The sequence below is a fragment of the Amphibalanus amphitrite genome, unplaced genomic scaffold (assembly GCF_019059575.1).
Source record: "Amphibalanus amphitrite isolate SeventyFive unplaced genomic scaffold, NRLGWU_Aamphi_draft 000358F_arrow, whole genome shotgun sequence".
Taxonomy (NCBI): domain Eukaryota; kingdom Metazoa; phylum Arthropoda; class Thecostraca; order Balanomorpha; family Balanidae; genus Amphibalanus; species Amphibalanus amphitrite.
Window position 1 is genome coordinate 343,671 of NW_024881852.1, and position 16,487 is coordinate 360,157.

Here is a 16,487-nt window from a genome sequence, read left to right on the forward strand (position 1 = left end):
GTTTTTTGTATTGACTTGGCGAAAAATCTCGCCGTCATGGGGGTTATTTCCGCCGTAACGGGTCGTCTGAAGGTGGGAACGTCCCAAATTGAATCAAAATATTGATTCTATGCCCATATATGGTCAAAGCTCCGCCCACTAGAATCAATATTTTGATGCCTCCATATTTTGATTCACGCCGCCTAGTTTGCCCAACTGAGAAACGACAGAAACTGCAGAGCGCGAGAGCGGGCCCGTGCCAGTGCGCGATCTGTCATCAAAACCTGTCGCTGTGAAAGTGGGAGGCGTGGCTTACTTTGTTTATACAGTGGCAGGGTTGTAAGTAATCGAGATTGTATTGATTGCGATTTGATTCGAACTCGAGTCGTGTTTTGTTCAATTTCTATTTACTTGTATACCTTTTATCGTCTTGGGATTACAATTCGATGTCATATATCAATATTGCTGTTGCTGTGGTGTGGATCGAAAACTGATGGGACAGGCTTTTTATTGAAAATATCCTTGTAACATTTGACTTGTGTGCTCTTATGGAAAATATTTGTTTTTAACTGCTTAAGTGGGTAGTCTAGCACCGTTCCTGTGAATCAGTAGGTTGAGGTGTGGATATTTTGCTGGAAAGCTAACCATGATGTGTTACAAACCATTGGGCTATTAAATTGAATATTGTTTGGTAAAATGATATTTTTTCCGAAGCTTTAGATTTTTGGCACTATTTATAATTTACTTTCTCAGGTACCTAATCAAGCTATTACAATTAGGGTGTGGCTAGATTCAACGTTTCCTGCTTTTCGTTCCAAAGATCCGTGTGCAGCATGAGCAGTGAGTGAGTATTAGAGAAGTTGCCAGCTGCATTTATTCTTAGTCCAAAGTCATCCATGAGATTTGCCAACCACACTAACCCCGCGTTCGATGTCTCTCGGACGACGAAGATTCTACGTCGTCCGGCCAATCCTGTCCAAGGTCAGCGGGGGCTCGGCAGCGGTTCTGGAACGTGATTGGCCGGACGGCGTAGAATCTTCGCTGTCCGGGAGACATCGAACGCTGGGTAAATATGTTTTTTTTTGTTCGGGCCTGTCCAAATGGCAGATATGCCAATTAGGAGAGAGCACAGCTGCTTCTCCTCGTCCTAACCCTACACCCAGGCTGCGGCTGAAGTGGGAGCCTACCCCACACCTGGTGATACAGCCGGGGACGATGCCTGTGGAACGGGCAGAATCAGGAATTGAACCCGAAACCTGTCACTGCACGCACCGCGGGATGACACCTTAACCGACTGTGCTACCGGGGCCGCATAGGTACTTGTGAAAAATATCACCCACCTTAATCAGATATCTTCTTGCACATCATCAGTTATTTTTTCATGAGGTTTGTAAAGTTTACTGCAAACTTTAAAGGAAAAATAGCCTGATTTGAAAGTAGAATTGAAAGTTGAAATAGTCTTAGTTCAGTTGTACTGAACTGGGTTGCTCTAATTGTTATTTTTAGTTGGATTCTTGATTTTTTTTAGAGGTTTTTATATAACACCTACTGATGTTTTAAGTGTTTATTCAGCATTCACTTCTGCCCTAAAGTGCTCATGTCATTTCTCTACTGAGTGTATCTAAAACAAATTGAACAGAGGTAGGAGGGAAACCTTATCCATATGGTATGGCTTGGCAGAGGCTGTTGCCATACTATTGCTGCTATTGCATTGCAGCCTGAATTGCAGCACTATGCTGTAATCACCACACCATTTGCAAGGCTTATGTCCATGCATAGAATATAGATACAGAAATCAAAATTATCAAGTGTCAACAATGATATTCTTATTTTCGCGAAGTTTTCTCTTTATTTTAAATCTTGCAAATAGAAGTTGTGAGGATTGTGTTATGTTGGTGCTCACTGCTCATGGTTGAGGTTCATAAAAAAGCTTGGGATTATGATTGTAGTGTGCTCTTTAGTATTTCCCTCTCCACTTTCCTCCAGCACAGCAGTGTAATTGGTAGTATGTGAGTGAGATTACCAGCTAATGAATAATGCCTGCACTGCCAGCTTGGCTGTGCTAGTTTAACTTGTGATGGTTGATGACCTAAATTTACAGCAATGTAGCAGTTATAGTTACCTATACCTAGCTTGCATCATCAAGTACCTAGCTAGAAAAAGTATTACAAATAAACATATGAATTGATAGCTCTCTTAGTGCTGTGTCGCTAATTTGTCCTCAGTGTTGACCATGGTCATTTGCCATCCAGATTGCAAACCATAAAAATTGCCATTTTTGAAGACATATTTTTGTAGAAATGTTTTTTTTCTGTAATGGCTTTTGATAAAAATGTTCAATCACATTTTGTTTAGTATCAGGGTATTTCTCTTGTTGATATGTGTCAGTTTAACTATTCAGCTGCAGTTGCATCTGCTTCATCTCAGCACCTGCAGTTCAGCTACACTACCATTGACTCATAAAGGAGAGGTTGCAAAATAGACCTGAACTTTGGTTAGGTCAGGACTTTGGGATGTATATGGCCAAGATTCCTGTTAATCTCATTGATGGGTGGATATTTTCAAAACAATTTCGGTGTCAGTGTAGTTATAGGGCAATTAACCCTCGCCGGCCGAGTCACGGTGGTGGGGGGGGGGGGGGGGGGGAAGGCAGTTTTTTTCGCGAAAGCTCCGAACACGCTGGCGGCAGAGAGCTGAAACTGGGGTAGGTACCTCACCTTAGATTCAAGCCGGATCTTGTGACACCAACCTCATTTTCAGGTCAGGTCACTGACTCATGGCGTCATAACTGAACCTCTGCACAGTCCCCAGGTGTCGCAAATTCGCAACGCCCTCAGTGCCAGATGAATTTTCACAGGGAGATGAAACTTACAGGACGTAGTATCCTCCAGAGGTCTCACAACGTTTATATCTATGATTTTTCCTGAAGGTCACATGAGGTCTTGTCTGTCATGTTACCTCACCATTATGTGACCTCACTAGTCACTATTATGAGTCCATGGGGAAAAATGAAAACTGATATTTTGGCGCTGGGAACGATCTCAAACTACCTCAATCACACGAAATCGTGATTTCATGCACTCCCTCCTTGCAAGGTCCGATGCATCACATTTTGCGTTGTTGACCTTGTTGACTTGTCATAAGATTTTTCCGTCAATAAATCCCGATCGTCAATAAATTGAGCTACTGAGTCGGGAAAGCTACTAATAGATTCGGGAAGACGTGATGAATCGAATGGTATACGATATGACCTCCTTAGACCAACTTCGTGACCTGGGGGCTCTGACCTGACCTTGACCCTGTCAACACCTCAAGTTGACCTCAACCGAACAAAAAGTAGACCATTGACGCGCTTGAGCGAGGCGAACACGATGATGTCAAAATCGCGGGCTCTGCGACCGTTTTTTGCGAAGTTATAAAAAAACCGAACCCGTGCCTTGGGCCACTTGACCTGACCTCAGAGGTTACCGGTTGACTTGAGACCCGGCTAAAATCGGGTATCAGTTGCTGCGTTTGTAACGGCGCACACGCTCGTTTTTTCCGCGATGCTCTAGCTCCATCAGGAGCGAAAGGGCGAGATGGGGGGGGGGGGGGGTCGTATAGCCCCCTTCCTCGGCCGACGCGTATGTAGAAAACCAACAGGTCCGGTGCGGGCTAAATTGTTGATATGCTTTTGACTATCGGAAAACGGTGCTGCATCAGTCGAGTTGGACCGTATTTTAACTCGGCAATGTGCGGCGTAAGCTGATACCGTTTCGGCCCGGCGCTATTGTCGTGCAGCGCGCGTGTCGCGGGGTCGGCGGTAGCGTACACTGGGCGGCTGTCACTCGTAGTTGCCCGGTCTGCCCCACCCCTCCCCCTCCCCCGTTTGTACGAGAATGAAGCAGTCGTGTGTATGTATGTATGAGTGTTGGGAGTTTGCAGCGGAATGCAATCGGACTCGGTGATGTGAACAGGCTGTGTGTAGGTCCATTGGAAGTGTCGCCCGTGGATGTAGAATCACGGAACGTGATTCGGGCTATTGTAACCGACTTCAAAGGATCGTTGCGTTGATGACATTTTTAGCGCTGGTATTTTAATGCCACAGGTGCGTCCCTACGTCGTGACTAATTGAGGCGTCATACCTTTTAAAAATCGTTTGTTACAAATAAGCCTTTATTATGTGGTATGCTAACAATCAGCAACTTTTCCAGAACCAGACAATGGTATAACGAAACGCGAAGATGGCATTTTTTAAGAATTTGAAGAATCTTTTTACTGGTGGCAGCGAGAGTGCCTCTAAGAAGCGGCGCGTGCTGCACAATGTGAAGGTCGGGATCGACCCGGAGGCCGTCTGGGAGCTCCAGGGCGAGCTCGGAGATGGCGCCTTCGGGAAGGTCTATAAGGTAGCTGTCGATCGTCAGACCTTTTTTTGTTATATCCTGTGCTAGTTTTATTTTATGTAAGCTCTAAAGCTCGACGCGACGTGTATTGAATGTCGTGATCGTGTCAGCTTTAGTTCATCGTCTATCACCACTTTTATGTATCATACTAGTATCAATAACTGTGTCACGCTATTCAGCCGTCATTCAAGCGACTGTTTTCCTATAATTCTCCTATGCTTTTACACTTATTTGATGCATATGGGCTGTTCATTTTCCTGTCTGTTTGATGTTGTTTTTTTCAGGACCTAACTAGTCGTCTCCGATTCCGGTTTCTAATTTAAACGGTGGTTACCTATTGCATAACACGGCCACGTGACAAATATGAATGCCGCAAACTCAACTTTGCATGTGCGTTAGTCGTACCGATTTCCATTTATATGCCATAGCTGATCCTTCGTTCCCCTCTATGTAGGTACCTATGTAGGAAGCGGGGCGTCGAAGTTTTGTTCCCTGTGCAGACTGTCGTTGTTTTCGTTTGGTGTTTCGATGTCGATCAATCGGGCCCGGTGTCGTTCCCTCCAGTCTAACCGCTCCGTTCAACGGAGTCGGGTTCTGCTTCCAGACTGACCTGTGTGCCCCCTCCCCCCCCCCTCCGTAGGCGGTGCACCGTCAGTCGTTCCAAGTGGGCGCCGCCAAGGTGTGCGAAATGGCAGAGGACGACGAGCTCGACAACTTCATGGTCGAGATCGACATCCTTACAGAGATGGACCACAAACACGTGGTCAGACTGCTGGACGCCTACCTGCAGAGAAAGCAGCTCTGGGTGAGTCGCACCGCTGCCCCTCCCTCTCCTCCCCTCCCGTTGTCCTCCCATACCTTCCTCTCCTTTCTCTTTTCCTCTGGGGTCCGCTATTTGTGCCGCGAGGCTGTCCAGCCGACTGCAGGGGCGGGACCGCCGCCCGTCGCTAAGGTAATCGGCAAGCCGAGTGCATACTCAGACAGTCGGTCAGAAGCCTTGGGAATGCGCCTTACGGCAGACTTTTCAGTCGTTCGGTATTGATTAGGAAGCCGGTCGGTGGTCGGTGGTTGCAGGTGTAGTCGATGAGACAGCGTCTGGAGACCTGACTTGCAGCAGCTGTGTAAAACCGCAGTCTGCCGCACGGTGGGCTCTGATTTAACCCATACTACAAGCACGACTATCAGAACAGATATGGTAGAAACGTACTCTTATTTAACTTTCGATATAAACAGCTTGTTTGACGGTATTTAATTGCTCAACACTTTAGCTAGAAATCGAAGGACCATGGGGCATGGATTGATAAATGACGGCTATCGTGTGTCTTCCCGGTGCGTTGACACCACCTGTCTGTTTGTCGTGCAGATGCTGCTGGAGTTTTGTGACGGCGGTGCCGTCGACTCGATCATGGTCGAGCTGGACCGCGGACTGAAGGAGCCCCAGATCGCCTACATCACCCGTGGCATGGTGGAGGGCCTCGAGTACCTGCACCAGCACAAGGTGGTCCACAGGGACATCAAGGCCGGAAACGTGCTGCTCACCATGGACGGAGGCGTCAAACTCAGTGAGTATCTGGACGCCAACCTCGTCAAACTGAGGTGTCTGAGTGTTGGAGACTTTTGAGCTTTGAGTGTTTGGGTGTCGCCACCGTCAGCCGGCGGCGCCAAAGTCAGTGAGTGTCTGAGTGTCCGAGTTTCTGCTGCTGTCATCCGGTCGCCGGTGCCGATGGAGCCGGTGGAGCTGCACTGCCTTGTCTCTGTCTCGCTGAAAAGTATAGCCTATTTTGGCGCCACTCTATTGTCTCCAGCTGCCCACCATTGCATCTCCTCCTCCGATGCTTACCGTAACATCCTCCCCCGCAGCCGATTTTGGCGTGTCTGCCAAGAACAAGCACACGCTTCAGAAACACACGACGTTCATCGGCACGCCGTTCTGGATGGCTCCCGAGGTGATCATCTGTGAGACCTCGCTCAGCGACCCGTACGACCGGCTGGCAGACATCTGGTCACTGGGCATCACCATGATCGAGTTTGCGCAAAAGGTGAGCGGGAATACCGGGCTGCGGCGTCAGTCGGAGCGGTCCGCTAGCGTGTTGTGTTGGAACGTAGCTGTATTGACTTTAGTGGTTTTTTGCTATTCGGTTAGAATGACGCTGCTTTTTGGCCAATAGTCGCGTAATTTTGTTTTGCTTATTCGGACATTATTTTGACGCCCCAAAAAGAACCAGCCTTGTTTGTGCCACTATTTAATGGCGAAAGCGCGCACTATATTTGACATGTAACCGTGATTTTTACCTATCCAGGAGCCGCCGTACAACGAGCTGAACCCGGTGCGGGCGATGCTGCGGATACAAAAGTACGACCCTCCGACCCTGGACCGGCCGAGCCAGTGGAGCCGAGAGTTCAACGCCTTCATCGCCGCCTGCCTGAAAAAGGACGCCAGCAAGCGGGCCGAGGCTAGCGAGCTGCTCCAGGTCGGTCTGAACTGGACGAGCTGCTGGAGGCGGCTTCCGGTGACGTCCTGAACTTAAGCACTCCGATGAGAGCGCTCAGTTTACAGCCGTATTGGATTTGCTACTTGTCCCGCCAGTCAGATTAAGATATTCCAAGCGGCGCTTTTCTCAGTAAACGATTCCTAGAACTTCGTTTCGTGAGCGAAATTGAGTAGATCGGACGCGAGATCTGCTTTGTAATTCAATGACGCCTATGAATTGTATTGCGCGCGGAAGACTTGACTCAATTGCTTACCGCTGGATCAGGTGACAATGGACTGGATAGTGGATATTGAGCCTGATGATGCACTTTTTTGTCACTCATTTTAATTTAGCGAAAACATTCAGCGTAAAAGTTTACAGTTTATTGTGAAACTTACTACGGCTTAACGAAAGACATCGTGCAATCTCAAGCCACTGCAACAGAACACCAGCTGGACGATGAGCCGAGCTATGTTTGCTGCAAAGTGCCGGTCGGTGCGACTGCGGGCCGCCCGTGCGTTGACCGTGTGTGACTGTGTGCCCTCAGCTACCGTTCATTAACCGCACCCTGGACAACAAGCCGATCCGCGAGCTGCTGCTCGAGTACAAGGCGGACGTGGTCGAGGGTATCGAGGACGCCACCGACGAGGTAGGTCGGCTGGGGGGGGGGGGGGGGCGGTGGGGGGGGGATACTGCCGCGGGGGTCGCTCTCGCTGTCAACGCTACGTCTGCTTCCTTTCCGCCCGTGTGGTCTGGACGTGTGGTCTGGTCTGGAAACTCCCCATTGCCTAATCGCCGTGTCGCTATCTCATCTGGCTATTACGCTTTGTGTACTTGGCGTATCAGCTCGCTCTCCGCCAGTCTACGCCTACGCCGCACCGATTACGCCGGTAATGTGTTCAGAGGGCGTATGGGGTCTCAGTTTTCATAAGTGCATATCTGTTTCTTCTCACCTTATCACCAGCCTGTTCGCCCGCCGGATCCTTTCTCCGCCACCTCTCTGCGGCTTTTCCGTGTTCCTTGCTTTGCGCACCCGGCCGCGGTGCCGCCCCTACCCCCGTATGTCTGTGTGTTACACGCGGCTCAGAAGGGAAGGAGGCGGAGACAGACACCGTGCTCCGCTCACGGCGGTAAGGTAGGACCAGCGCCAGGTGGGTTCTCATTGTAAATGCGCCACGAAACGGGATTAATCAGTTATTCATGCCTCCGAGTCCGAGGTCGCGGGGGGGGGGGGGGCAGCTATCTCCGCCCACTCAACCAGCAACCGCTTTTCAGTACCGGGAAGTATATCGGCTTATATTAAACGTGACCAAAATACCGACGCGGAGTGGTTCGGGTGTCCTGTCCAAATTAGGTCCTCTTCCACGCGCTTGTCCGTCTGTCGATGTGTGTGTGTATTAGTGATGTCAAATACGGAAAATCGGAATACCGATACCAAACCAAATACCAACCAAAACCATGGGGAAATACCAAAACCAAACCAACTTGGGATCATGAGGGAAATACCAACTTTTTACCAATTTCTTAGCCTGTTATACATTAGCAAGGTTTCGTGATACCGGCGAAATACCAAACACATTAGGACTGAAATGCCAAATACCAAGTTGGTATCGGTTCGGTATCGGTATACCAAAGAATTGGTATCCGATTGACATCTCTAGTGTGTATGTACCTTTGCGGTGACGCGTCTCCCGTCGGGCAGGACACGCGGGCCTCCCGACTCAGCCTGGACTCTGGCCTGCCGCCGACCGACGAAGGCGACGAAGAGGCCGAGCCCGCCGACGCCGACGCCACCGAGCCGCCGCCGGCATCGCCCAAAAAGAAGGTGGGTGTCTCGTCTCCTTTCCAGGGAGGGGAGAGTTGAGAGATGCTGTGATTAGACAAGTGAAACGGCTCTCATTTTGTTTTTTGGTTTGGTAGGTTTTAGGCCAAAAGCGTGGTAACTATATTGAAATAACCTAAAGTGGGAAAACTTGTTACTATATATTTGGTTTCGGTCGAGTCCTTTTTCCTACTGAGCCATGCCTTTTTGGTCTCCCGTTGTGCCGAAAATGACCCAACCACTGCCTGTCTACCTCCAGACACCTGCGAACAAATGCACGTGCTCTGATGGTGCTAACGGTCCGTTTGACCCGCAGCCGGCGCCGAAGCCGCCAGCCGTGGCCGAGCCGTCCAAGTCACCAGAGAAAAAGAAGCCGGCGCCGCCCCCGCCGGCCGCGGCTGCCGAGGCCGCTCCCGCTGCCGCAGCCGAGGAGAAGACGCCGGTACCGGCGGCGGCCAAAGAGCCGTCCAAAGAGCCAGCCAAAAAGTCCGCCCCTGCCCCAGCACCAGCAGCCGCCCCCGCCCAGGAGGCGGCACCAGTCAAACAACCATCACCAAGCCCGGCTCCTGGTGCGGCACCAACACCGACACCAGTCAAAGAACCAACACCACCTCCAGCGGCGCCGAAAGAAGCAGCACCAGCCCCAGCACCGACCAAGGAGTCGACACCTCTCCCAGCAGCAGCAACCAAGGAGCCGACACCCCCACCAGCAGCCAAAGAACCAACACCACCCCCAGCGTCAACCAACGAACCAACACCACCCCCAGCACCAACCAAAGAACCAACACCAGGTCCGACGGCAGGAAAAGAATCGTCACCAGCGCCAGTCAAGGAGTTGGCGCCAGATTCGACTCCAGTCGCGACGTCGGCGAAGGAAACACCTCCCGCAGCAGCTGCTGCCACGACGCCCTCGGGGACGTTAGCCGCAGCAGCGACCACGGCGGCGGCAGGAGGAGCGACAGCAGCAGCATCAGTAGCGGCAGCGGCGGCGGCCGTCCAGGACCCAGTTTCCTCAGAGGCAGCGTCTTCCGAAGCGTTAGCGGGTGATGCTCTACCGTCACCAACCACTGCTGCTGCTGCTGTCCCGTCCGAGGCCCCGTCTTCTGCCGACGCCCCTGCTTCTCCTTCTGCTCCGGCAGCCGCAGGAGACCAGGCCAAAGTTCAGCCAGAAGCGACAGCGCCGGTCTCACAGCCCGCCGCACCGCCGGCAGTGGCGGCGCCACCTGCGGAGCAGTCCACACCGGCTGAGGAGGCCGTTTCCGCGCCGGTGTCATCACCAGTGGAGCCCCAGCCGCCAGCGCCGGCCGAGACGGTGGCGGCGCCTGTCCCGGCTGCCCCCGCCGCGTCTCCGTCTCCACCTGCCGAGCAGGCGCCGCCGACGGGCCCGGCCGAGGCGGCCGAGGCTCCGGCGGCGACGGCTGTAGGGGAACCCGCTGAGCCGGCGACCGCCACAGATCTGCCCGCGCCGCCGACTGCCGGGGAGCCGGAGGGGACGGCGATGGATACGGAGCCGGAGCCGGAGCCGGAGCGGGAGCCGGAGCCGGCTGCTCCGATGGAGGTGGACGACCAGCCGGCGGACCAGGGAGCGGTCGAGACGCCCAGCGTCGGTCTGGCGGCGGGTGACGGCGCCGCGCGCGTCATCGTGTCGGCTGACGACGCTGAGTCGGGCGGCACGGTCACCACGCTGATCCAGAGCAGCGGTGACGGTGCGCGCATACAGGTGGTAGACGGTGAGTTCAGGATGGGCGACCGCTGTGTCGGTAGGGTACGCCTATTTAGGATAAGGGTGGCTCTCAAATGGTGATTTGATTTTCTCTTACCATCTTGTAAGGTTTATTTAATATCTAATCAATCATCCCACCTTCATGCGCTTGCTATGCCCAGTGTTACATGGTTATATTTTGTGTAACGTTTACAACCCGCTGATAATTTATACATAAATCAGCGTTATATCTCGGGCTCACGGCTGGGTGTGTGATGTTGTGTTTGTGTTGCCGTCAGACTGGCCGCAGCCGGCGGAGGGCGCGGCCCCTCCGCAGCAAGACGAGGAGGCGCTCTCCCCGCCGCCGTCACCGGTAGCCGGCGACGAGGACGAGAGTGACGCCGAGCTGAGCGCCCACCAGATCATGGACTCGCTGATCGGCGAGGTGGTGCGGCTGCAGCACGAGGAGGCCGAGCGCGAGTTGGAGCGCGCCGCCGCCGCCGCGCTCGACCAGTCGCTGGAGGAGGCGCTCATCTCGCTCGGCTCCGAGGCGTCCTCGGCCGACGACGAGGCCGTCTGGTCGGAGCTGCCGCCGGAGCGCGGCGCCGGAGACACCGCTCCGCCCGCCGCCGACACCGGCGACACAGCCGTCTCGGTGGACGAGCCCGGCTCGGGCGGCGGCGCGGGTGACGGCCCGGCACCGGCCGAGGGGGATGCGGTGGACAGCGCCGCGGCCGGCCGCCGGCTGGACGACAGCGAGGTACTGATCGACGGCTGCAGTATCGTGCAGAGCGGCCCACAGGAGCCGGCGGACGGCGCGGCGGCCGCCGGTCGGCTGGAGCTCACTCTACAGGAGGCCACGGAGCAGGAGCTGCCCGACCAGGAGCAGGAGACGACCGAGCCGCACGTGTCGGTGGTGCAGGTGGAGCCTGCCGACGGTCACACCGCTGCCGGTGAGTGTTCGGGGACTCCGGCCTCTGGGGACACTCAGGGAGAGGGGGTGTCAAGTGGAGCGGGCCGACGGTCACACCGCTGCCGGTGAGTGTTCGGGGACTCCGGCCTCTGGGGACTCTCAGGGAAGGGGTGTCGGTGGTGGACGTCAGTGCTCGAAGACGTAGGTCTCTGGGGACACTCGGGGAGGGGACACGTCGGTGATGTATTATTGTGTGAGTGACGAAGGCCACAGCCACCAGGACCATCAGGGATGGTTTTGTCGTTTTAAATCCGGGTCTGGTTTAACAGTTTGAAGAATTAATTACTTCATGGTGCGTGCGAATTACGGCTTGGGCACAACACGCGTTATGTGATTTCATGTAGGATTTCATGTAGATGCTCTTACCTTCCTTATGTTTGCGCTGCATACTGATGAAGGTGATAGTCCGACCAGCATGGCGCTCTTGGTCATTTGACGTTTATAATGGGCCGCTGATGGAACATTCGTTAGCTGATGTCCGGGTGTTTGTTCGATTCCACATTACTGTCAGTGTCTACTAGTGTTTCTTTAGTTGACGTAACGCACAGATCGCCCTTGCATGACACTTTCGAACGCTTGGAGTCTGGGGATCTCGGCGTTCGTGACAATTTCCGACGGGATGACGTCACAACTTACTATTGATGCGTCTTAGACCCGATTACCATGCAAAATTGGAGTGCCAACAGTACCAGTAGCCGCTTACATCAATGCCTTGAATAGGACCCGGATGTTATACGCCAAATACGGCATGTTTGCCATGCAAATTGGCTTTCAAACGCGTTGACGTACTGGCTGCTGGTAGTACTTACCTCCGTGTGACACGGCGTGCTCTGCTGTGACCCTGTTGGTGTCACCCTGTGTGACGTGTGCTGTGACCCTGCCTGGTGGTCCGCCGTGTGATGTGGTGTGCTGTGACCGACCCTGCAGGCGCTGAGGGCACCACTCGCCGACGTCTGGAACCCCTTGTAACGTGTGCTGTGACCCTGCTAATGCCCTCCCCCTCCCTGTGTGACCTGGTGTCCTGTGACCGACTGCAGGCGCGGACGGCACCTCACCGACGTCCCTGCTGGTGGCCGGCACCACGGTCGGCTCTTCGGACGTGGACCAGTTGGACGACGAGGAGGAAGACGAGGCGGAAGACGATGACGACGATACCGTCTTCTCGCCGCAGCACAACTCCACGGCTCGGGTCAGTCTCCGGTCACAGCGGCTGTGGCTTGCGGGGAGTTATTGAAGTGGATGCGACTGTACTTGTTGGATGTCACTAATACCTTGCGTGCAACGTAGCACGTCATATTTAGTGATCTCCAAATCAGTACGACTGCTGCTGCTTATGTAACCATGCTTCTCATGCAACATGGTCACACGAAGCCAATTTATTAGAATAATAACAAGTGATCGTTGTTCTAGTTTTGTATTGTACTAATTACCTTCTTGATTAACCGGCCTCACCTTACCCACAAACCCTTACTTTGAGTATGATCTTTGCTCCGTCCGTACGAGGACAGATCATTGCCGATGTCCAATGTACATCCGATGTCTTTCTACATGACATCGATGAGACCTCTCCACGCTCTCTCCGCCCACCTTGTCTGATCTGTCTCCTGTCTGTCCTTTCAGCTGGTATCTGATTATCCACTCGCCTCCTACCCGTGATCCACTGTGTGTCTGCCCTCTCTCCTCCCTCCGTGCAGCCGGTGTCTGATCTGTCTCCTCTCTGTCCGTGCAGCCGGTGTCTCGCGGCAGCAGCGAGGACAGCGGCGAGGAGCGCACCGGCTCCGACTCTGCTGGCAGCCAGAAGGAGAACATGCCTCCGCCGGCCGCGCCGCCGCCGCCGGCCGCCTCCAAACAGAACCAGAAGCAGCCGCCGCCGGCCGAGCAGGAGGTAGAGGACGATGACGAGGTGGTGCTCAGGAAGAAACGACCCGCCCCGCCGCCCGCTCAGGTAAAGAAGCTACGCTACACTCCCCCGCCGCCCGCTCAGGTATACAACTCGGTAGACTACCCCGCCGCCCGCTCAGGTATACAACTCGGTAGACTACCCCGCCGCCCGCTCAGGTATACAACTCGGTAGACTACCCCGCCGCCCGCTCAGGTATACAACTCGGTAGACTACCCCGCCGCCCGCTCAGGCGGTAGACTACCCCGCCGCCCGCTCAGGTATACAACTCGGTAGACTACCCCGCCGCCCGCTCAGGTATACAACTCGGTAGACTACCCCGCCACCGACCCGGGCATGTAACACACACTACACTCCACCGCCGCCGGCTCAGGTATAGCACATTTAGCCGCAGGTGAAGAGAATATGTACGGCAAATAATAGATATGTAGTAATACAGTTTCTGCTATGCCAGAAACAGCCGGTGCTTTCCGTAAACGGACGTCGGATCCATCATTCGTTATAGGCTTGCCACCGCGGAGCACTCAGGATATACCAGTTCAGTGCATGCTATTTCGTCACTCGCGCAGTTATTTATCGCATTCGGTGTTCGTTTTCTGACCGAAGCTGCATTTTCAGGACACATCGGGCGTATCGCGCTCTTCAACCATGAGCCGAACCAAGGAGGAACAGGCCATCTCCAACCTGCGCAAGAAGACGCGGAAGCGCACGCGCCGCTTCGAGATCGACGGCGTCATCGTCACCACCACCACCCACAAGGTGTTCTACGGCGACGACGACTCGGCCTTCGTCGACGAGCACGTCTTCAGGAAACAGGAGCTGCGCGACCTCAAGATGCTGCAGAAACAGGAGCAGAAACAGTTCCGCGAGCTTAACGCCAAGGTAATCAAGTGTCTCATTGTGTATGATGTCATGATGTGTTAACTGACAAAGCCAACTTATTATTTCAAAATTATTGGACAATAGATTGAGATATAGAGGATACGCAAATATCTCTAAGCAGGGATGCGGAGCCGTGGAAATTTCAGACGGCTCCGGCTCCGGCTCCGGCTCCGGAGAAAAAAATCGGCTCCGGCTCCGGCTCCGGCTCCGGGTGAAATGTTATGGCGGCTCCGACTCCGGCTCCGGCTCCGAGTAAAATGGTCCGGCTCCGGCGGCTCCGGCTCCGGCTCCGGCGGCTCCGGCTCCGACTCAGTACATCCCCTATGCAATCAATTAAATACGGGTGGAAGAAAAATTGGATTGGTTATACGTGTTACTCTTTGCCATGACCGGCTCATGACCGCGTCCCCGCGTAAACGCACCTCGGAGAGAACTGGCAGAACAAGGACTAGGAAGCGATGGCATTGGAAACGCAGTCGCCGCGAATCGGAGTTCACTGAACCATCGTAAGCTGACACCCGTCTCGGCAGAGACGGTGCTGGGAGTCGCAGTCCACTGCACTGGCTTGAAAACAATGGCCGTCACCTGATGACCGGTCCTCATGTTCTGGGGATGCAGTAGACGTGGGTGGGGGGGGGGGGGGGGGGAGGAGCAGACAGGAAGTTGATTGCGTACTGTGGGATACTGGGGATATTCGGCTTTTTTCATTCACTTGATGGCCCATGACGTAAGAACATACCATATGTTTCACTGCCTTGTACTGTCAAACCGAACTAGGTCAATTATTTTTTTCCTCTTCAAAAAATAAAAAGGAGCCGGAGTCGCCCCCTTTTTTGGCGGCTCCGGCTCCGGCTCCGGCTCCGGTCTATATTGTTTCACGGCTCCGGCTCCGGGCAAAATATGCCGGCTCCGGCGACTCCGGCTCCGACTCCGGCTCCGGCTCCGCATCCCTGTCTCTAAGTCATTTGCAATAACACTCCTTACAATTACGGTCCAAGTGCCTCGATAAAATTGGCTTGCATTTTCTCCACCCCCTCTCATTGTCGACGACCTCTTTGTTCCCGCCGCCCCGGCTGTGTCGCTGACCGTCTGGTCCCGCCCGTCCGCCCACAGTCGCAGCTGGGCCGCGACAACCAGCAGCGCAAGTTCGAGTCAGAGATGGCGCAGCTGGTGCGCCAGTACGACAGTGACCTGGACAGTCTGCAGCGGCAGCAGAAGTCGCAGGTGGAGCGCGCAGAGCTGCAGCAGGAGAGCGACCTGCGCTCTGCCAGCAAAAAGATCCGCGCCGAACAGGTCAGTCAGAGATAGGAACACCAAGGGGAGGGAGAGGGGGGAGGGGTGTCTTGTTTATAAGCAGCAAATAGAAGACCTTCAGGATTTGGTACTGGTGCTGGCTGCTAGTTTGCACCATGGTTCTATGACGGCCATGACTGCCTTGGAGTTCGTCTTCCTCCGACTGTGACTCAGAGTATCATAATAGGAGCTGACGTTGTTTGTGCACCGATCCGAATATTGATTTGGCGACCACGGTTTCTAGAGCGGAGATAGTAATTGCACTGTGACCGACGCCCCGTCTCCGTAACCACTTTACAGGAGCGCGAGCTGAAGACGTTCCGCGACACGCTGAAGCAGGAGGTGCGCCTGCTGAAGCAGGAGACGGACATGCTACCGCGCGACCGGCGCAAGGAGGCGTTCCGCACGCGCCGCGAGCGGCTGGACGCCGAGCACCAGTCCAAGGAGCGCGACTTCATCGAACGGTTGAACGAGTCGCACGAGTCTTCCCTGCAGCGGCTGGCCGAGCAGCACCGCGAGAAGATCGCCCTCATGGAGAAACAGTTCCTCCAGCAGAAACAGCAGGTACGTAGTGGCCCGCCGCCCGCCGCAGTTCCACTTCCAATGAACTGAGTCTGACCGCCCGGGTGTTGCGGCCTGTTTGCCAGTGGAGTCATTGTCAGTCGTCATGGGCCGATCACTGAGTCGTGAGATTATCCGTGAGAGTTAATGTTGAGCGGTAGGATTGTATAATTGTACGTTGCCTGACTTTTCGTCTGCGTCACCCTCAGCTGCTGCGCGCCAAGGAGTCGGCCGTGTGGGAGCTGGAGGAGCGGCAGATCCACGAGAAACACCAGATGAGCAAACACCAGGTCAAGGAGGTGTTCTTCCTGCAGCGACATCAGGTCTGTCTGGACGGCAGGTCGCCGCAGGGTGCGCCGGGATGAGGTGCAGCACAGTGTCGGGTATACCGTACAGATTGGCTATAGCTAAGAGCAATAGCATGACTCTTGTATTCTATCGAAGGTTGATACTGGTCTGGTAAACATCCAACGCAATGACGTCGAGTTGCTGAATAGCTGATATTCTGACGTTTCATTTAAT

General features: G+C 54.1%; 1 protein-coding gene across 2 annotated transcripts in view; it reads left to right on the forward strand.

The window, feature by feature from the left end:
- Positions 1-16,487, forward strand: part of LOC122389429 (serine/threonine-protein kinase 10-like) — an 18,835-nt gene continuing 2,348 nt past the window's right edge. Inside the window, exons 1-16 of one of the 2 annotated variants that reach the window (XM_043381481.1) lie at positions 1-318; positions 4,173-4,364; positions 5,002-5,166; positions 5,725-5,923; positions 6,222-6,400; positions 6,662-6,832; positions 7,380-7,481; positions 8,535-8,657; positions 8,971-10,384; positions 10,656-11,309; positions 12,367-12,518; positions 13,059-13,274; positions 13,848-14,111; positions 15,225-15,404; positions 15,705-15,968; positions 16,175-16,288. In XM_043381481.1, the coding sequence (XP_043237416.1) occupies positions 4,203-4,364; positions 5,002-5,166; positions 5,725-5,923; positions 6,222-6,400; positions 6,662-6,832; positions 7,380-7,481; positions 8,535-8,657; positions 8,971-10,384; positions 10,656-11,309; positions 12,367-12,518; positions 13,059-13,274; positions 13,848-14,111; positions 15,225-15,404; positions 15,705-15,968; positions 16,175-16,288 (4,359 nt within the window). In that variant the 5' untranslated portion in view covers positions 1-318; positions 4,173-4,202. The other variant, XM_043381482.1, reaches the window with a different exon arrangement.